Source organism: Rhamphochromis longiceps, linkage group LG9 (genome assembly GCF_057381845.1).
Source record: "Rhamphochromis longiceps isolate RC_006_pf linkage group LG9, R_longiceps_female_GT1.1, whole genome shotgun sequence".
Taxonomy (NCBI): Eukaryota; Metazoa; Chordata; class Actinopteri; order Cichliformes; family Cichlidae; genus Rhamphochromis; species Rhamphochromis longiceps.
In genome coordinates this window covers 34,958,283-34,979,906 of record NC_140565.1, presented here as the reverse complement: position 1 = coordinate 34,979,906, position 21,624 = coordinate 34,958,283, and the positions used below count along the sequence as shown (strand labels likewise).

The following is a 21,624-nucleotide window of genomic DNA, read 5'->3' as shown; positions in this document are numbered from 1 at the left end:
TGAGGTGAGGAAGCTTTATTGACAGTGAGATAACAAACAAAGGCGAGGGTGACAAAAAACAGAGCAGCGAGTAACCTAAACTGGGAAAAGCTAAACAAAAACAGACCTGAAACAGACGGAGGCACGGCTGGGAGTAATTGGACATAACGGGACAAGGGAAGTGAAACTAGAAACACTGACGAGAGACACAGACCTACAAAATAAAACAGGAACTCACACATGCAAAGACACAGACTAAGAAATCCGGACTTGACACAGGAATACACAGGCAGAAAAGCCTAAATACTAAACTGGGGAAGAACAGAACCAAAACCCAAAGAAAGAGAAAACCAGAACCAAAATACATCACAATAATAGAAAACACAAAACGCTGGGTCAAAAGACCCAGGGCCATGACATTCTTACAGAAAGTGAGCAATGACAGAGAACTCACGTTTTTATGCACTGGTGGGATTGAGAGCCCTCTCCTATTTACTAAACTGGCACTTTAACCAAACCAGCCATAAACATTGTCACAGCTGGTTGTGGCTAAGCAGTAGTATAAAGAGGAAGGATTAAGCCTAGCTTAAGCTGCAACTGGGAAAACAGTCAAGGTTACACCTGAAGGACTCAACATTTGAATGTTTCAGATGATCAAAAAGGAAAGAAATATGACAAAGGTACCTGGGTCAGTGGAAAATAGTCTGTAAATGGTTTCATTTGTTAAGGGTAAAAAGGTATGAAAAACAACCTGACCATGTATGGAAGCCGGCTGAAAGACCTCACACAGAGAAACAAAGTCACTGACATCAGTATGAAAAGGTTACAGAGTCATTTCTAAGGCTTTGGGACTCAAGCGAACTACGAGCCATTATCCACACTACAGGAAAAATGGAAGAGTACTCAAGCCTCCCAGGAGCAAGTGGCTGACTAGAAATACTGCAAGAGTGCATCGATGACTAATCCAGGAGGTCACTGAAGAACCCAGATCATCATCTAAAGACCTGCAGGCCTTACTTAGCTTAGATAAGGTCAGAGGTCATGATTCAGCAATAAGAGATTCAATGGGGGGAGAGATTCAACAACAGAAAGGCTCATCTCACATCTAACAACAAACATCTGGATGATGTTTGTTGGTAAATGAGACGGAAGCTGTAGTTTTTCGAGAGATTTGAGTCCCGTTACACGTGGCATTAAAAGAAGATCACAGGAACAGCCTGACACAGTGGTGGTGGTGTGACGTCTTCCCAAGAACACCTCATACCAAAAAACGATTCCAGGAAGGATTCTTGTATATGTGGAACCCTCTAACCAAGTAACTGAGCTGAGTCGACACAAGAGGAAAAGAAGCACAACTGCATGATACACAGAAGTGCTGGATCACTAATCAGCTGCTAGAGACCACTGAACCATCCGAGTTTTACTTCTTTACAGATGAGCATCCAGACCAGGACAGAGAGGAAATCTGACATAACTGAGTCAATGAAACCACAAAAAGATCAAACTGTTTAAGGTGGTAATACACCAAAGTACAGCCCAGACCCAGATCAGCTTGACTTTTTATCTTTTTCTTGGATATAAAGTCACATCAGTGGTCGTTTCACATCCTGTTGATGGCTTTAGTTCATATTGAAGGTTTTCAAAATCAATGGGTGTGAAATGTTTTGATTTGTCACACTGGTCACAGCTGTAGTTTCCCCTCCATGTATGTACGTTCATGTTTGTTACAACTTCCTGACAGCGAGACACTTTTCTCCCAGTTTCTGCATTTGTATGGTTTCTCTCCTGTGTGGACTCTTCCATGCACTTTAAGATGATCCGCAGTGGTGAATGAGAGATGGTTTTTGACCCCATGTGACAGAGTTAATTTTGGTTTAATTCACTTGGTTTAGGGAAGCCTCTCCCATATTCTTTGCAGTAGTTCGTTTTGTCTCCAGTGTGTCTGAGTTGATGTTGTTTAGGTTCTCTTGATGATTGAAAGTTTTTTCACAAAAGTCACAGAGAAACTCTTTCCCACTACCACAGTGACGACAGGGTTGAGAACTGGATCAGTCTGTGTCGCTCTGCTTCTAAACAAAGACACAAAGACAGTGGAAGTCAGGGAATTCTCTCAACATTTTTATTTTTAATGGCGCCTGAAATAAGGAGTATCTGTGCCAGTGTCCAATTATATCTTACTGTTTACATTATAACACTCAGCTTACTGGGCAACATTAAGTCTTCATTTGTAGGTAATCTACTTAATGGGAAGACTGGTGATTAAACCCCTGGATGCTCTACTCTGCATCCCACAAGATACTGACTCCAACCTGCTCTCCGATGCATCCATTGGAGTGTGAATGTTAGATAGAGAGAAAGGGGAGGAGCTTTTAAAACTTTTAAGCTTTGAAATTAAACTTCATTCATATAAAATTGTAAAACTGTTAAAAGAAAAATACATACCTCACAGTAACTGCACTTTTAGAGTTTCTTTCTGCTGTGAATCTTTTGGTGTGATTTGAGGTAACGTGGAGATTTAAAAGTTTTCTCACAGAGGTCACATTTATAAGGTCTCTCCTCAGTGTGGGTAAACATGTGGTGCTGTAAGTTTTTGTATGTCACAAAAGCTTTACCACACTGATCACAGCAGTAAACATCATTTTTGGTGTGAATGCGTAGGTGAATGTTTCGGCTGAGTAGCCAGCGGAAAGTTTTTCCACAAATGTGACAGCTGTACGCTTTAACTCCACTGTGGACGAGTTGGTGTGTTTTTAAGCTTGCAGACTGGTTAAAAGACTTTCCACACAAGTCACAGCTGTACGCTTTAACTCCACTGTGGATGAGTTGGTGTGTTTTTAAACTTCCAGACTGGTTAAAAGACTTTCCACACAAGTCACAGCTGTACGCTTTAACTCCACTGTGGACGAGTTGGTGTGTTTTTAAACTTCCAGACTGGTTAAAAGACTTTCCACACAACTCACAGCTGTATGGTTTAACTCCACTGTGGACGAGTTGGTGAGTTTTTAAGTTTCCAGGATGGTTAAAAGACTTTCCACACAACTCACAGCTGTATGCTTTAACTCCACTGTGGACGAGTTGGTGTTTTTTTAAACTTCCAGCCAGGGTAAAAGACTTTCCACACAAGTCACAGCTGTGCGCTTTAACTCCACTGTGTATGAGTTGGTGTGTTTTTAAATTTCCAGACTGGTTAAAAGACTTTCCACACAAGTCACAGCTGTACGCTTTAACTCCACTGTGTATGAGTTGGTGAGTTTTTAAGTTTCCAGGACGGTTAAAAGACTTTCCACACAACTCACAGCTGTACGCTTTAACTCCACTGTGGATGAGTTCGTGTCTTTTTAAGTGTCCAGCCTGGGTAAAAGACTGTCCACACAACCCACAGGTGTACGCTTTAACTCCACTGTGGATGAGTTGGTGTTGTTTTAAGCTTTCAGCCAAGGTAAATGATTTTCCACACAAATCACAGTTGTATGGTTTAACTCCACTGTGCATGATTTGGTGTCTTTTAAAGCTTCCAGCATGGGTAAAAGACTTTCCACACAAGTCACAGCTATATGCTTTAACTCCACTGTGGATGAGTTGGTGTGTTTTTAAATTTCCAGACTGGTTAAAAGACTTTCCACACTCATCACAACTGTATGTTTTCTCTTCCTTTCTTCTGTGAGGTTTGTCGGCCTCCTGAGAGCGCTGACTTCTCGCTCCATGTTGGTCCTGCAGTGAAAGAGAAACAAACAGAGGCAGTGAGTGAAATGCAGTCGTGGAATAAACTCAACCTTCAAATTTCCTCTATTAACAGTAGTTTTAAACCAAAGGCTGAAGTAGTTCCTTGTGCTTTTGTGCTGAGGTGTTTTTTCTTTTATCAAACTGTTCTCCCACTAGGAGCTCAGTCTGAGTGGAGTTTTTTTTCTCCTCCTCTTACCTCATGTAGTGTATTTTCGTTGTTTTTTTTCCTATCAGCCTACCTTCTGACATGTCTGCCCAATGTGATGTTTGTGTAAAGTTGATCAGAAGGTTCCTTTGTGAGTGCGCATGCGCCATTAGCGTGCTGCCTGCTGTAACCCCTAATTTCCCTCGGGATGAATAAAGTATTCTGATTCTGATTCTGATTTCAGTCAATACACTCGGTACAACACACGTGGTATGGGATATCATGCCCTCACGTGTCCTGGCTGAGGAAACCTTTATTCACGCCTTTAAGGCAGATGATCTGTGATGACGTGTGCACAGCCCCAATGTGCCGCCACTGCTTCGGCAGTCAGCCCCTGATTCACTGTGCAGCTAAGAAGCTGCAGGTGGACTAGCCCTCTCCTCTGCCAGCTCAGAAGCTGTCGCAGTTCACAGGCTTTTTCCTCCAACTGGACCCCGCAATATCTAAAAACTGCCTTCCTATGTTCCCAAACTTTGTCTGAGAGCTAAGTGCATCATGTGGCAAACCTCTGTCTACCTGCATCACTGTACCCAGCTATGAACAGTACATGACGTTGGACAGCACCGACAAAACTGGCTTAGCTAACCCACTCCTTATGGAGCTGTCTCTGGTCGCTTACCTGGCCCCATCCAATCCAATCCAATTTTATTTATAAAGCACTTTAAAATACCCAGCACAGGAACAAAGTGCCGTACAGAAAATAAGTTAAAACAATAGAATAACAGAAAGCAGCGAAATAAATAAATAAAACATAAAATTAAAACAGCCCTATATTAAAACAAAAACAAGATAAAACAGCATCGAATCACCTAAAAACAACTAAAATAAAAATAAAAACCAACATCTCACGTGGTGTCAAAGGTCAGGGTAAAGAGGTGGGTTTTCAAGAGTGACTTAAAAACAGATAAAGAAGTGGCCTGTCTAATCTCTAAAGGAAGCTCGTTCCACAGTTTGGAGCTGCTACAGCAAAAGCACGATCTCCTCTAAGTTTACGCCCAGTCCTGGGTATCTTCAGGAGCAGCTGATCAGCTGACCTGAGAGAGCGGGTGGCTGTATAAGGCTGTAGCAGCTCAGAGAGATAAGATGGAGCTAGGCCATGGAGAGCTTTAAAAGTAAATAAAAGAATTTTAAAATGAATCCTAAAAGAAATGGGCAGCCAGTGACGTGAAGCTAAAACAGGGGAAATGTGCTCAAACTTTCGAGTGCCAGTTAAAAGACGAGCTGCGGCATTTTGCACCCTCTGTAGATGACTGATATATGATGCGCTCACCTCAATATAAAGTGCATTACAGTAATCCAGCCGAGTGCTAACAAAGGCGTGGATCACTGTCTCAAAGTGCTGCCGTGAAAGAATTGGCTTTATTTTTGCCAGCTGCCTGAGGTGAAAGAAGCTAGATTTTACCACGGCCTTAATTTGACTGTCAAGCTTCAGTTCACAGTCCGCTTTGACCCCCAGGTTTGTGACAGTTGGCTTAACATACTGTGCCAGGGAATTTACATACACATTGGGGGTCTCAGTGGGGCTGCCAAAAACCATCACCTCGGTCTTTTTATCATTGAATTTTAAAAAGTTAACAGACATCCAAGTCTTAATGTCATCGAGACACTGAAGTAATGGCTGTGTAAGGTATCTGCCTTTTTTCTTTAGAGGGACATAGATCTGACAGTCATCAGCATAAAAGTGGAAAGGAATGCCGTGCTTTCTCAGTACAGAACCAAGAGGAAGCAGATATAAAGAGAAGAGGAGGGGGCCTAGAACTGAGCCCTGTGGGACACCACACAAGAGGGGAGCGGAGGACGACACATAGTCACCGAGGCTGACACAAAAAAGTTCGCCCCGCCAAGTAGGACCTGAACCACTCCAGTGCTGTGCCCTGTGGGGATGAACAGAAAAGTATTTGACCAGCATAATATAATCTGCAGTATGATCATTGCTTTAACAATGTAACAGATAGCTTTAAGATGGCCTTAAGATGTTTATGATGATGTTAACTTTGTATTTCAGGTGCAGTTATAACTATTTTATACATATTGCATATCTGTGCTTATTTGAGTTGATGTTCAGGTTCATTAATGGTTTTGAGCTTCATCTAGTGAGAGTGTCTAGGTGATACATGCTGAGGGAAAACTAGAACATAGAAGGAATTGCAATACATGCTTACAAAACACTTATATCAGGTCATTTTATATTAAGGTTTTAGTAGAGGTTCTTGGTTAAAACATTTATTTAGTAGAAGACATACACATAGTCTCAGTGAGCCTCTGTCCTGGTGAAAGGTCAGAAGTGCAACAGGTGAATTGAGAAAGAGCATTTGAGGACGAGACACAGACAGTAGGAGGTGAAGAGGTGACACAAAGAGCATGTGAGGTCAACACGTACACACACATTAGTTAAGATTTATTTAGAGGAGAGATTAGTTAGGTCTAGACAAGAAAGAGGAACAATTCATTTTAAGACAAGAACGGAAAGTACCAAGCCATGAAAATAGAAGATGATTTTCTGGGTGAAAAGTCATGATGATGTTGATCTGATCTATGTATAAAATGTACCGGTGACGCATGAAGGGGCGTCAGTAAACAAACCCTGATGTTATAAAATAATTGTTTGTGCCTTAGTAAGTCGAAGATCAATTGCTGTTTTCAGTGATCTTCCCACGTGTGAATTAAAATCTTCGTTTGACTTCACCCGGCCGGACCAGTGTGGTTATTTTTCGATCACCTCTTGTACCCTTTCTCAATTCTTGAATCTTAACAGCCCCTAATGCCCACCCAGTGCTCCAAACGAGAGAATAAAATGGCATAATCCACGGTATCAAACACAGCTGTCAAATCTAAAAGCACAAGAACAACACAGTCCCCAGCATCAGTCGCTAAAAATATGTCATTAAAAACTTTTAAAAGGGCTGATTCAGTGCTATGAAAGGCTTTAAAACCAGATTGGAAAACCTCTAACACATTTTGCTTTTCCAGGAAGGCCATTATTTGGCTGTAAACTACCTTTTCAAGAATTTTGGAAAGAAAAGGTAGTTTGGAGATAGGCCTGTAATTTGCAAGAACTGTAGGATCAAGAGCAGGTTTTTTAATCAGGGGTTTGACTACTGCATGTTTAAAATCTTTAGGGACGACACCTGACGACAGTCAGACTATGGTTTACCAGCTCAAGAACCAAAGGACCAACTGTAGGTAACACCTCTTTTAAAAGTTGAGGAGGGACAGCATCATTTGGAGACCCTACAGACTTAAAACGACCAACAGTCTCCTTTAAAAAGGAAAGAGTCACATGCTCAAACCTGTCAAAGACAGCAGAGCAGGAAACAGAGACTGAGAGGTCACGAGCACAAGGAGAGACTTGATGAAAAGCGTTCAGCAGTGGAGGAGTTAAAACACGACAGTGCTGAGCAGCAGCGCGAGTTTTAACTGAGGCACAGGCAAGAGGAACTTCAAACATCACAGGACTGTGGTCATAAAACACAGCATCACAAATCTATGTTAAAAACAGAAAAGCCATGATATAAAACAAGATCAAGTGTGTGTCCACGTTCACGTGTGGGACCTGTCACACATTGCACCAGATTAAACGAATCAATAAGGTTTAAAAAGCCCTTCGCCATGGGCATATCAGGACAACAGTCGTGAATATTAAAATCCCCAACAATACCAACACGATCATATTTTGGCAGGAATTCAGCCAAGAAGTCAGCAAAGTCAACACAAAGTCCTTATTGTATTTTGGAGGCCGATAAACCACCGCACACAACACTGTGTGAGAGCAGCCCAACTCAAACAGACAGTTCAAAGATGGTGAACGACGGGGTTGATAGCTTCTTACATTTAAAATGACTTTTAAAGATCGTAGCTATTCCTCCTCCTCGGCCCAACATACGTGGGGAATTAGAATAACAGCAATCGCCAGGTAGAAGATCTGAGAAGAGGCTGCACTCCCCAGCGCTCAGCCACGTCTTGCACACACAGAGAAAATCCAGTCCTCGGGATGTGAAGAAATCCTTCAGGATAAACGTTTTGTTCGCTAGGGACCTAGCATTTACCAGGCCAATTCTGGCGGTAAGCGGCGGATCCCCGTCGCTAACCGTCCTAGAAGCCCGACACAGAGGCCACAGGTTCCGCAGATTCACACCACGCCGGCGGGACTGGAACATCCCATCCAGGCAGATGACAGGTACCAGCCAGGTACAGACAGGTTCCAACGATCGCCGAGAGAAACAGAAGTTTGGCACCGCTCCTTGTTTTCTGGATAAGGGCTTAAGAGAATACCTTAAAGAAGCTTTCAGCTTCACCAGGAAGCCAGCCCTTCGACCCCGGCATCAGCACTTTTGCCGGAGTGGTGGATCTGGAACACGGCACAGGTGAGCCGGGATCTCCGATATTAGCGGGGGCAAAGTTTTATGTCCAGCTTGGTTCCACTTTGCCCAGCCTTTGGCAGAAGGTCGGAGATCCAGTAGGGTTAGGCGATCATACACCAAGAGAGAGTTGGCATTTATTACAATAGTCAATAAAATCAAAACAAACAAACAACACTGGCAGTGATAGACAGCAAGCCACATGCACCGGCGCCATCTTTTTTTAAGGTTAAAAAGGTTAAGTCGGTGCGGCGCCACCGACTTAACCATGGAGTCGGCATCACATCATTCATGCTTTTCGGCATCATACCATTCATGCTTTTCTTCAAAGATGGCCTGGAGATCGAAAAATGGAATTACATCTGCTGTTCACCTGACTGCTGCTTCCAAAATGGCCTACAAAGCAGACTGGAGGAGCACTACCTTGCATCATGCCTGAACAGAAACATTGTCCAATTTCTTAAATATTCACATTACGGCCCACAGAACCGCTCCCAAACCTGGGGGGTGAATCAAACATGATTAGTCACCAAATACAGTTTTTAACCTTTTCTTTTTTGGCTTTTGCAGTGTTTGATTTTTGTCCCAGGATTGGTCCAGTTTTTGTGATTGAAACAAAAAGGCTTGGACAGCGAGCACAGCTCTGACTGGCTGAAAGAAGACGTTTGTTTTCCTTCTGACTGAATACTGTTTTAACAACAATCCATACAGGTTGGCATCACCAGACCCCTTTGAGTTTGGGTTTGTGGTTGCATTAAATAAGATTCCATCTACAAAAAAGACTTACGGTTTAATTTGAAAATGAATAAAAACGAGTACAAAAAAAAAAAAAAAAAAAAAAAAAACCTCGTCTGGATTATTTTCTGTTCAGCAGCTCTGATGAAAGATTTTTAATTTTGTGATTATGCTTAAGTTGTAGCTTCATTTAAAGGAAGAAGAGGTTGTGAATTGGAGCCAACACAGGGAGAGAGAAATTGAAGCCATATGTGTAAAAGGAATGTGGTGACATCCGGTTTTAAATGGACAGACTGGCGCTCCCCCTCTCTTTCTCCTTTTAAGGAGTTCCATACATGACACTCCTACTGCTGTGGAGACTTGCTTTAAGTATAAATAAAGGACGTTCAGGATGCCCTGGGCGCTTTTTCTGTGTCTCATCTGTTGTGCACATCAGTGCAAAGCAGATCGGACCGTTGACTGCCCATGCGCATGTAAAAAATAGATATCTGAGTTGTGAGTTTCTTTATCTTCTAAATAATTTTCTCTTCACAAGCTCATTGCTGAGTAACATTTCAGACACTGAGATTCATCCTATAGCTGTCAGCGATCATGCTCCTGTATCTTTAACACTAATACAGAAGAATAATACTACACCAAGTAAAAACTGGAGATTTAATACATCACTGCTCAAAGACGAAGAGTTTATCAAATACTTTAAAAAAGAATGGACTCTATATTTAGGCTTTAATGACATTCCTGGAACATCAGCATCTGTCCTCTGGGAAGCAGGGAAAGCCATGATGAGAGGTAAAATAATTTCTTTCTCATCACATAAGAAAGAAGAAAACAAAAATATTCAGGAACTAGAAAAAAAAACATCAAAAAACATCAAATTCTTAGAAAAAGCCTATGTGTCACACCAAGATCAAGAAATATTAAACAAAATACGCAAAACAAAACTAGAATTAAAAGAAATTATTAATAAAAAGACGAAAATCTTAGTACAAAGACTTTGCCTGCAAAATTATGAATACGATAACAAATCCGGACAATTTCTTGCTAACCAGTTAAAAATCAATAAAGAAAAAACAACTATATGTGCTGTTAAAGATTTATCTGAGAATACAATATATGATCTTAAAAAAATAAACATATTTTTTAGGGATTTCTATGAAACTTTATATACACCACAAATAAACCAATCTAAAAATGAAATCGATCAATTTCTCGACAACATAACTCTTCCAAAATTATTAGACACCCAAGCAATGGCACTGGATTCGTCACTGATGCCAGGTGAACTCCAGGAAGCTCTGATAAGTATGCCAAATAATAAGGCTCCAGGTCCAGACGGCTTTCCAATAGATTTTTACAAAGAATTCTGGGCGATTCTGGTACCAGTTTTTCACAGGATGTTGCAGGAAATCAAAGAAAATGGTAGACTACCACCAAATATGAACTCTGCAAATATCAGTCTCTTACTAAAACCAGGCAAAGACCCTGTATTTCCCTCAAGCTATAAAACTGGTTAAAAATATTATATAATTCCCCAACAGCTTGTGTCAGAACAAATGACCAAACAAACATCCTCCAGCTTCTGTCTCCTGAGGGGCACCAGACAGGGATGCCCACTCTCCCCTTCACTGTTTGCAATTTTTATTGAGCCACTAGCAGCAGCAATTAGAAAGGCTACAACAATTAAGGGCATAAAATGTAAGAATGTAGAACATAAAATCAGCCTTTATGCGGATGATGTGTTACTTTTTCTCCAAAACTCACAAACCAATCTCTCTGGGGTAATTGCATTGATAAATTCTTTCTCAAGTGTCTCCGATTATTCAATTAACTGGTCAAAATCAACAGTCCTTCCGATTAATTGCTCCTTCCATAATTCTTCTCCTTCCCCACTGCAATCTGGAAATATAAAATATTTAGGTATTAATGTCTCTCCTAAACTTTCAGAATTAACTAAATTAAACCACATCCCACTTTTAACCCTTTAAGACCTACCATAGAACCAAGTCCGCCAGAGCATATATTATAGTTTTACATGCTGTAGTGCCATTTTTGGGAGTATTTCAAGTTGCTATACATCAATACAACCATTATAGCCCAAATTTTAATAATATGTATGCATTAAGTGCATAGTAATTACATAAATTGCAAAAAAGTACAATAAACTACAAAAAAATTGAAAATCGTTTTTTTAACATATATTTCTAGTTAGAGAAATTTAAGAGGCATATCCCTCAAAACTGTAAATGCAAAAAAGTTGCACAAACTAGTTTCCCACCACAGGAAATTAATTTTGAGTGTCTTCTTAGTTTTATTTTTGAAATACACCAATTTTCATATACTGTAGGAAAAACGAAAATAAATATTATAATGCAAATTTGCAAAGAAAACAGCATATGCATCAAAATAAACTATTTCCAGCAGTGCAATATGAGTCCTAAGCATCCCAGAAATGACACAGAAAGTCATAAAGTCAAATATAACTTTTAAAAACACCAGTATAGGCTCATGAGGCCCTGATGGCAAAAAACTACATTTCCGCAAAATGACGTCACTTCTGGTTTCGGGCAGGTCATGGCGGACATGGGATAGTTCACGCTGATGGACGTAGGAAGTGTTATGAACAGCTGATCGGATCGGCAAAGCGTGTTTCTGAAATATTTTGTTTTTGGTGCTGCAAGCGCTTTTTATGCAGTTTTTGCAAAGCTATATGTGGAAGGAAACTGTGACCTAGGACAAGCTGATGGCATAAGATGTAAGTACAATTCCTCCGGTTTCATATGCAAAAAAAATTATTGCGCTAGCTTACTTGGTTGCAGAGCTACCGGGATTTATAAATAGTTACGCAAAATGGAGCGTGTCCACTCCGACCGGCTTTAAAGGGTTAAAGACAGTAGAAGTTGATCTGGCTAGATGGAAATCTTTACCCATATCACTCATGGGAAGGGTCGCCGCTATAACAATGATGGTCTTGCCAAAAATAAACTATTTATTTTCAATGATCCCAAATAAGCCATCACAAGATTGGTTCAGATCTCTAGACTCGTATATTTCTAAATTCCTTTGGAAAGATAAACCCCCACGTATCAGCTTAAAAACACTGCAAAAGACCAAGGATAAAGGAGGATTAGATCTGCCTAACTTTAATCACTATTTTTTAGCCAACAGGCTTCAGTTCACCTCTAGATGGTTTAAACACACCCTCTTAGATGAACCTTGGATAGATGTAGAACAGGCCCTATGTAATAACCTAGAAATTTCAGACCTACCATTTATCAGCTCAAACATCAAACGACATGAATGCTTTAAAAGCGTCAGCATCAGCTCTTCTCTGACAGCATGGTGGGAGTTTCTAAAAATGACAGAGTCTTCATTAATCCCATGCAAACGTACACCTATCTGGAACAATCCGGACATATTACAAAACTTTACTTACAAACACTTTCTAAAGTAGATGAATCAATATCCCTTCCTACTGCAAAATGGGAAGCAGATTTATCGATCAGCTTAGACCCAAACCTTTGGTCTCAGATATGCTTAAAAACCTTTCAATGGATCAGAAATCCCAGTTTCCAATTAATACAACACAAAATATTACACAGAGTGCGCTATACTGGTCATAGGATGTTCAAGATGGGCTATACGCCTTCCAACAACTGCTCACACTGCACAGCAAATACACCGACAATTACATCCACGCTCTTTGGTTCTGTCCACCAGTTCAGACGTTTTGGCGTGAGATATGTGAAGACTTATCAAAGTGTCTGAAATGTAACATTCCAGCCTCCCCATTAGTATGCTTGCTGGGCAACTTGGATGAGGTCACTGCAGAAATAAACACAGCCCACGTTGTTTTTACGGCCCTATGCATAGCCAAGAAAATGGTCCTCATTAACTGGAAAAATAAAAATAATCTTAATTCTAACCAATATAAAAACCATCTAATAGATCACATTCGTCTTGAAGAGATGGGGGAGGGTCTGTGCTGGCGGACGTTGGTTACTGGTCTGGTAGCCTGGGTCCGGGACGGGCGTGGAGGCTTGGGGGTGCTCCGTCCCCCGGTCTGGGGTGCTTGCTGGGCCTTGGGGGCTTGGGTCCTGGCTGTTGTGTCGCCAGAGCTGTGGGCGGGTGGGTGCAGGGGGGCTCAGCCCCAGTGCAGGGGACCTCTGGTGCATCGGCCCAACTAGGGGGCTCTCTAACTGGTGGGGAGGCTGTTATATCTTTGCAGGTGGTCTCCTCTCTATAGGAGCTCACTCTGCACGTGGGGGGAGCGATATAAGAGAGGTGGAGAATGAACTCAACCTGGGTGTCTATTGTCTTGTGTAGTTTGGGAGATGACTGGATGATGGGGTGGGTGCAGTTTTCTCTGGGATGGAGTCGAGTGGGCTTCCCCGGACTCTGTGGGGCTGGGCGGTGCTGCTGCTGCGGGCCCGGGTCCGGATGGGCCTGGGCCCCCTTGCCCTGGTGGGTTCCAGAGTGTGGGGGTGCCTACTGGGGTCAGCGGGGGAGCTGGCCCCAGGGAGGGGCCGCTTGCCCCTCCCTTTCTTCCCTCCCCATCCTAAGCTGCCTCCCTATTCCCGCTCTACCACACCCACCCACACACGCAGGGCTTGGAGTGCAGGTATCTCACCAAGGTGCAGGGGAGGCACTCCCCCTCTGTCCCCTTCTGGCCGCCTATGCCTCAATTTTATTCTGCAACCTAGACATCCACATTACTCACACTCTCACATAACACATACATATAGGGCCTTGGGGGTGGGCACGTTTTATAGCATCCAAAGGATGGTCTGTGTATTCCAACCCACCTCTGGTGCTGTTGCCCTACCCTCAATTTTAAATGCATATAGACACTAAGGGTTTTCGGGAAGAGCCGTGCTGCTCTCTGAGAGGAAGCTAGTACCATGCTCTCCTGTGTTTTAAATGCAATTTAGAACAGCACACAGCAACACTACATATGAGTGGGCTTAGGGAGGTGTTGGGTCTTCACTCACCCCGGTTCTGTTAGACGTCAGGGCTGGGGCGCTGGGAGGAGGTGCTGGCCGTCAGATTGGGGTCTGGGATGCGGGGCCTCCCTACTACTGCAGATAAGGAGGTGGTACGCTTGCCTCCACCCCAGAGAGAAGGGTTACATCTCCTGGGTTTAGGTGCGGCTTGCCCCTCTGGGGGCGGGGGTACCTGGACCTGTGATATAGAGTATGTTTGGGGAGTGCGACTGTCTGTGCAGTGTCTATTTGTGTCTGTCTACACGTTGGGTGAGTGCCGAGTATTTGGTTGTGCACATGGGGTGGGAATGCACGTTTGTATCTGCGTGCGCCTGTTCGTCTGTGTCTATATGTCAGGTTGGGTCTTAGACTCAACCTCTCTGGGTACATCTCAGGCCCTCCTAAGTATGGAGGGCTATCTCCCCTCACCACACTCCCTGCCGGTGGCTGATGCCCTCAGACGTTGGTGTGTTGGTGGTCCTTGTCGTCTGGGGCTGGGCGCTCATGTATGTACCGGCTCACTCCTGGTGGCCGATTGGCGGGGCCTGGTGCCTGTGGCCCGGCTGGGCTCCTTCCGGGGGATGGGATGCCCTCAGGCCTCTGCCCTCTGGGCCTGAAGCTCGGTCCTCTCTGCCGCAGCTGGCTGCCGGCAGAGCCCGCGGGCACGCCACTGCAACCCCCTCTGGCCTCTGCTCCGTAGCTGCTGGGTGACCTCTCGTTTGGGGCTCTACTCAGCTCTTCCCAGGAGGGTGGCACGGTTCCCCCCCTTTTGGTGGTCCTCCTTGGGTCCTTGTACTCTGGGGCCTCTGGATATCTGGGGCCTGGACCTCCTCCATACCTGCTTCATACCCTGGGGGACGGCGCTATGGCTCCCCACACTTCCTAGCAGATCGTTACATGGAGAAACCTTTGGAATACAAGCATGCTGATCCACACAGCTATGCACACAGGTGTACACACCGGTGTTCACAGACACGGACTACACCTTTCTTTCCTGCTGCCTCAATGCACATTGTGCGCTGTCTATCTTGCATGCTGCACAATTTTTTTTTCTCCATACAGGTGATCCAGGTGTTTTGTTTGTTTTTCTTTTCTTTTTCTTTCTTTTCTTTCTGAGCAACACCCAGGAGGAAACACAGAAAGCGGTGTGATAGGATGCAGAAGCAGGGTAAGCATAGAGGAGCTAATGCGAGGCTAGCTGCTAACCAATACAAGCCAGACGTACGGACACAGTTGCCGGCCAATGTCTGCTCCCTTGACAACAATATCAGACTGTGGAGCGCTTCTCAACACAGTGTGAGGAACGATGCTTTGGCAGGGCTTCCAACACATTACGTACTACAAGCCCCCTCCCCCAATGACAAGGGACACCAATTGTGAGTAAATGCCTCGAGCGGCTGGTCTTGAAGCACATCGTGAACAGTCTCCAAATAGACCTGGTTCCCCTTCAGTTTGCATACAGGACCAACCGATCTACAGAAGGTGACCTCTCTCTACCACACTCCATGTTATGCTGTCACACCTGGAGAGGAAGAACACCCCTCTGCCAGAGTCCTTTTCATCGACTTCAGCTCAGCTTTTAACACGATCATTCTGCAGCAGTTGGAAAAGCTGATGCTATCAGGCGTGGACCCTGCAACCTGCAAATGGGTTTTCAGCTTCTTGAAAAGCGGCAACAGACAGTCAAGGTGGGCAGCCACACATCAAAGACCATCTTGTTGAGCACAGACTTTCCTCTGGGGGTGTCCTGAGCCCGTTGCTGTTCAGTCTGCTCACACATTACTGTAAGCCAGACTCAGTGCTAATCATATTGTTGAAATTTGCAGACAACAACTGTGGTTGGTCTCATCACTGACAACGACCACTTATAGAATAGATGTGGAGCAGCTTGAAGTGTGGTGTAGATCCCGTAATCTCACCAACAATGTGGACAAAACAAAAGAGATGGTGATCGATTTCAGGAAGTCTGGCAGAGATCACCACACAGACTTCACCATAGAGGGTGCTGCTGTGGAGAGGGTCAGCAGTGTTAAGTTCCTGGGTGTGCACCTTGCTGATGACCCGTCCTTCTTCATTAATACAACAGCAGTTATCAAAAAAAGCACAAAAGCGTCTGCACTCCCTTGGGAGACTCAGAAAAGCAGGACTGCACCCAATAACCATCCATTCAGCTATTAGCACAGCTATACTCTGATGCCTCCTATCCACACACACACACAGCATACAATATACTCCCCAGATACACACACTACTTAATTTAATTAGCCCCTTCTGTGAAAGGGCTGATGCTACCTGTATGAGTGTGAGTATTTGGACTGGAGTTTGTTTATGAATTAAGATTTTATGTTATTTACCCCTTTTTATTGTTGTGATTTATTACTGCCTTTTTACTGTTTGTTAAACCATTTTTCTTTTTAGTTGTATTGATTATTGCACTGTAGATGCTGGTGAGAAACACTTTCATTTCAGCCTGGGTAATACCATACGAAATGACAAACTTCTTCTTGAATCCTTTTCAATCTTGACAAACAAGCATCAGCTGATGAAGTGCACAGTTTCAATAAAAGTGATAGGTTCTTCACCTTTTGTCTTGATGACATTTTTGTCCACTGTAGCGGCTGAGCTGAGTCCGAATGGTTGAAAATGTTCGTCTGGTGCTCCGTCAGACTCTTCTCCTCCTGCTGATCGGCTGGGACACAAAACAGATCTTTGTAACATCACAGTGAAACAAGAACAGAGGACGGAGTCTTGACTGATCAGGCCCCATCATAGCTTAGAGATCTCATAGCATCACACTATCCCATTAGAGCACTTTGCTCTCACACTGCAGGCTTACTTGCGGTTCCTACAGTATTTAGAAGCACAACAGAAAGCTGAGCTTTTGTCCTCATTTGTATGTCAGTGATATATTGCTTTCATTTTTGTAAAATTAATCATTTAAATTTTATGGACAACTTTAAAGTGGATCCCACCAGGTAGTAAAATCAAGAACACACACACACTTTCCTGTTATCACTTGAAATATCGAGGCTCAAATTGTGGTCATTGTTAAGTCAAATTGTTGAATGTTGTCATTGTGCTTCTTAAATTTGTAAAGTCTTGGTTCAAACTATAGGATCAAGACATTCCTATGTCTCCCTCCCCAGCCTCTCGAGGTTCTGGGAAGAGGCTGTAGTGTTTTATCATGAGCAAATCCCTTGTGAAGATTCTGTCTGATGTTGCTTCCTGCTTTTATGATCCTTTTGGTGAGGTCACACACACACACACACACACACACACACACACACACACACACACACACACACACACACACACTCACTGCCTTGTGTTTGTAACCAACGGGGGGATGGGAGACAGATGTTCTGTCTTGATTTCGCTCTTCATGAGGAATAAGTCTCTAAACTAGCGGGGCCTGTGGGAACACAGACCCAACAGTCATAAATATTTTGTACTTGTTAATCAATGAACATTTTATTTTTGTGCATCTACAGATGAGAATTTGTCTATGTGTGTAAAAAATATTTACAAGTGTTACAAATTTTTCTGTTAATATCTGGTTACAGATACTGTTAGGATTTAAATACATATAGTCTTAATGCTTATTTGCAAAGTTGCAAAACTCAATACACAAATACGCATTTGATTTACAAGTACAAAATATTTATGACGACATTTGAGTCCATACAAATAGAAACGAGGCTGTAGAGGTTTGGTGCAGGCAGAAAAACAGCTGCAGGGACAATGAAAAGCCTTTTCTGCTCCAACTTCTCCCAGCATGCTGAGCTAATGATTAGTTGGTGTTTTTCTCCAAACACTCTCTCACTCTTCTCTCAACGTGTTCACAATAAACTGTGAACAGACACCGAGGAGAGCAGCAGAAGACCTCATTCAGGAGCTAAACTCAACATGAACTGAACTCACAGTAAAGTTAGCTCGGTGCTTACCTTTAGATGAGCCCACAAACCGAGAGAAACTCCGCGATGAAGCTGCAACTCTTTCCAAACACAGGAAACAGATCAGGGAGCAGAGACCCACGTGGTTCACGCTGATCTCAGCTACGATCCAGGAGACAAGGGTGGGCAGATCGATGCAGATATCGATCAGGACGTTGGTAGTGGTTTATGATCGATACTTTAGTTTGTTTCTTTCCTCTAAGGTCACTACTTCACTCCCGTTTCATGAAAAAGCAGCTCTCTCTGCTCGACTCCTCTCCTGCACACACTCTTTGCTCCGCCCCCTTCTTCCTGATTTGCTTTGATTCGTTACTGTGCGATCACGTGACTCAGATGCCCTGAGAAAACACATTTGGGCTGCAGACAGTGAGAAAGAGGAGCAGCATGTGCAGATATTGCACATCGGTAAATAAAAGCAGTAATGCGTGTAGGAATACTGTGGCAACACCACCAGTTTATAAAGACACGAAGGAGAGCAGCAAAAGAAACTCAGCGAGGAGGAGGGAGATCCCTCACACTGGCCACTTCATTAGCTACACCTCTTCCACTACTCATTGGTTTGCATGGTTTTGAGACATAGATTAGAATTAATCATTTAATTTGAACTATCTTCTAGACTTGTCAAGCCATGCTTCGTTTGCTTTGTTGTTAACGAATAACGTTGTAGGCTCACCATAAGCTCACTGAAGGCTGAAGGTTGTAATCTCTGTTATATTTCACAGATGATGCACTGTAACTCGAACATAGTGTAAGGTAAATGTCTGTGAGCACATTGATGTAGCATCACTTTAAAAAGATTTGGACACAAGACAGATACAAAGACATGACTGAGGAGGTAGGAGGTAAACAAACATAAGGACACTAATCACAGCACACAGAGACAGACTGGATGAGAAGGGGAAGAAACAAACAAACCAGAAAATAAGAATGATAAGAATCCTGTGCAGCGCTTTGTGACCGCCTGTCTATGAAAAGCGCTTAATAAATACACTTTACCTGCGTCTGGGTACCCGGGGTTCTTGAATAGTTTATGGACATGTGTATATTTGGTGTTGCTGTTGTGGTGGCAGATTTCTTTTCTCATACATTAATCACATATTTAATCATATTACATTAGTTATAGTAATTCTCACTTTACTATAGTAAGAGCACTCCTGTCACTAGTTTACATGCATGTGGAAAGTTAACACAGTGAGGCCATTGTAATGGGCGACGTTAAACAGATAGTGGGACTCCTTCTGCCTTTCAGGGATGTAAATCTTTAGGTGACGGCCAAGCAGAAAACAAGGTCATAATTCTCTCTGTGAGGGAGGAGGTATAGCCCCCCTGTGAGAGGGGCCAACATGTAAGAGTTCGTGGAATGTTCTTTGTCTGTGTGCCTGTATATAAGATGTAAGGGCGGTGGCCACAATTCAGAGATGGTGTTTCACTGGGATGCTCTCTCCACATTGCAATGTGTTTATTAAACCCACTTCAAATCAAGCTCACTGGGTGTGTCGCAGGTTATTGTTAAATTTTCCACGACACTGTCCCTTGTTTTTTCTTTGTTTTTCTTGTTTGTGGGTGTAGGTGTGTGCAGCTGGTCAAGCTTCATCGGGAGAGCTACTTAGGAGTGTGGTTGAGTTCTCTCCGATGCTGGATCGTTGCGTGAGACTTCCTGTCAGTTTCCCAGTTAGATGTCAGTTAGTGTGAGTTTGCCATAGTGTGAAGTATTTACGGCTGTGTTCTTCCTGCAGGAGTGTGGAGACGAGAGGGCAGCAAGCACGGGTGCATGGAAACTAGAAAACAGAGTTTCCGAGCACAGACATCATTAGACCATAAAACAATAAAACAAAATTAAGCAACATGGGAGAATATTCCAGTGTGTACAGCTGGATCTGGGACTGCTGCAATCTTCGATCGCGCCTCCGCGTCCACATCAGATGGGAGGTAAGCATGGGATGTGGCATTGCATTCGGGGGAGGGAGGGTGATAGTACGTATCAGTATCAGTGTACATGTTTCGTGCATGTGTCTGTGTGTATCCCGTGTTCAGCTCACAGAAAGTGTCACCACACCCGGTTGAGCGGAGGTCAACAGTCTCCAGTGGACCCAGGTGGCCTTGAAGGAGGGACAAAGAGTTCTGTCAACAATCCTGTTATCATGGAGAATTTTTGTTGTTCCAGTCAGCTTCGACCTTAGCCGACCTTAGATAGCCGCATGAGTGAAGATGGTGAATGTTTGGGTTGAGTGCGAACAACTGCATCCAATTTTTACAGTTGGTCTAAATTTTATCACTGGTCACCAATTCTCTCAATTCTCTTAATTCCTATTCTTCTTCTCAAAGATGTTATCTATGGCTCATGGCTGTGCAATATAGATATATTGCACAGCCATGAGCTTCTCCAAGACCTTATCCATATTTTGTTCAATAACAGAGTCTTACTCACAGCCCTGCCCATCGTCTGTCATGTCGGCCAGCCTTATGGGATTTTGAACAGCTGTAGCCGCTTCTTGTTCTTCGATAAGCCAGGTCCGAGACAGCTCCAATCAGCCAGAACACTCTTATCGTGGTTCCAAATTGGTAGATGTCGTTCAATGTCCTCCATCGAGAGTGTAGCCAGACACACAATGCAACCGACCATCGAGTATCCGGTAGCAAACATTGTCTGCGGGACAATTGAGCTCTCTCAAACCCAGAAAGGTGTCAATTTTGTTACGGGACCAGTCGATCAAATCCATAATTCTTTAGGTTTTAGAGAACATGACTGAGAGACTCTTTGAAGGCTAGAGTTAGATGAGACTAGACAAAGACATAGAAGCAGCAGCAGGGAAGATAAGGAAGGGAGAGGGTGAAAGATGGGTCCACCTCCTCCGAGAGCCAAAGAAATCTTATTTTACTGTCCCTCCTTCCCCTCTGTTTTATTTCTCCCTTTCTGTATTGTTGTCTGTCCAACTTGTAATAACTTAAAATACAATTTGGATTTGAAAATGAAATAAAAGAAAGTTAAAAAATAAATAAACAATGATAATATAGATCAATCAAGTGGAACAATGTGGCATTGGCATATTTTCTCCACTTGAAAAAATACATCCGTTGGGCATCTTTCCTGGCCTTCAGACAAAAATTCTGATTGCTAAAGAACTGAACAGGACAGCCAAAAAATAAATAAACAAATAAAATAAAAAATAATTTAGTTAATTGTTATATTATAGCTGTTTGTGATGTTTGCAACTTTGTACTATAATAATTTATTAAATCCAGTTAATTCAGTGATTGTTTTTACTGTCTTGCAGCAACAGAGATTAATCAAATATTCTGACTCTGAAAGTTTGGGTCGACACTCTGAAATACAGGAAGTGAAATCGTAGCTCAAACCTTTTATTTGTCACGTCAAACTGTTTTCATAAGGCAAACTTAACACACGGTTTGTCATGTTATGGCTGTGTGCAGGCAGGAAAAGGACCCAAACACAGACTCAACTGAGGCGGGACTGAAAGTCACAAAGCAGCTCTATTGCTGAACAGAGTAAACCATACAAAACCTAAACTGGGCAAAATCTAACAAAACATACACGGAGATGTAGGAACAGACACACAACATGAGAAAGGACGTAACGTCAACACCGAGAAACACAGGGCTTGAATACACTGGAGAATAACGAGGAGAATGAGACACAGAAGGGGAGCACAGCTGGGAGAAATCAGACATGA

The 21,624-nt window shown here is 43.1% G+C and overlaps 1 protein-coding gene across 2 annotated transcripts; it reads right to left on the bottom strand.

Annotated features, from left to right (window-relative positions):
* LOC146662762 (uncharacterized) lies at positions 1 to 18,196 on the bottom strand. 2 transcript variants are annotated; one of them, XM_085419379.1, is made up of 4 exons: positions 17,924 to 18,196; positions 16,562 to 16,668; positions 2,422 to 3,690; positions 1 to 2,048 (listed from the first exon to the last, which is right to left on the bottom strand). In XM_085419379.1, the coding sequence occupies exons 2-3, from the start codon at positions 16,577 to 16,579 to the stop codon at positions 2,440 to 2,442; spliced, it is 1,269 nt and encodes a 422-aa protein (XP_085275505.1). In that variant the 5' UTR covers positions 16,580 to 16,668; positions 17,924 to 18,196; the 3' UTR covers positions 1 to 2,048; positions 2,422 to 2,439. The 2 variants fall into 2 exon arrangements, with proteins under 2 accessions (XP_085275505.1, XP_085275504.1); XM_085419378.1 differs by having other exon boundaries at positions 1 to 3,690.
* Between the last annotated feature and the right edge of the window lie 3,428 nt (positions 18,197 to 21,624).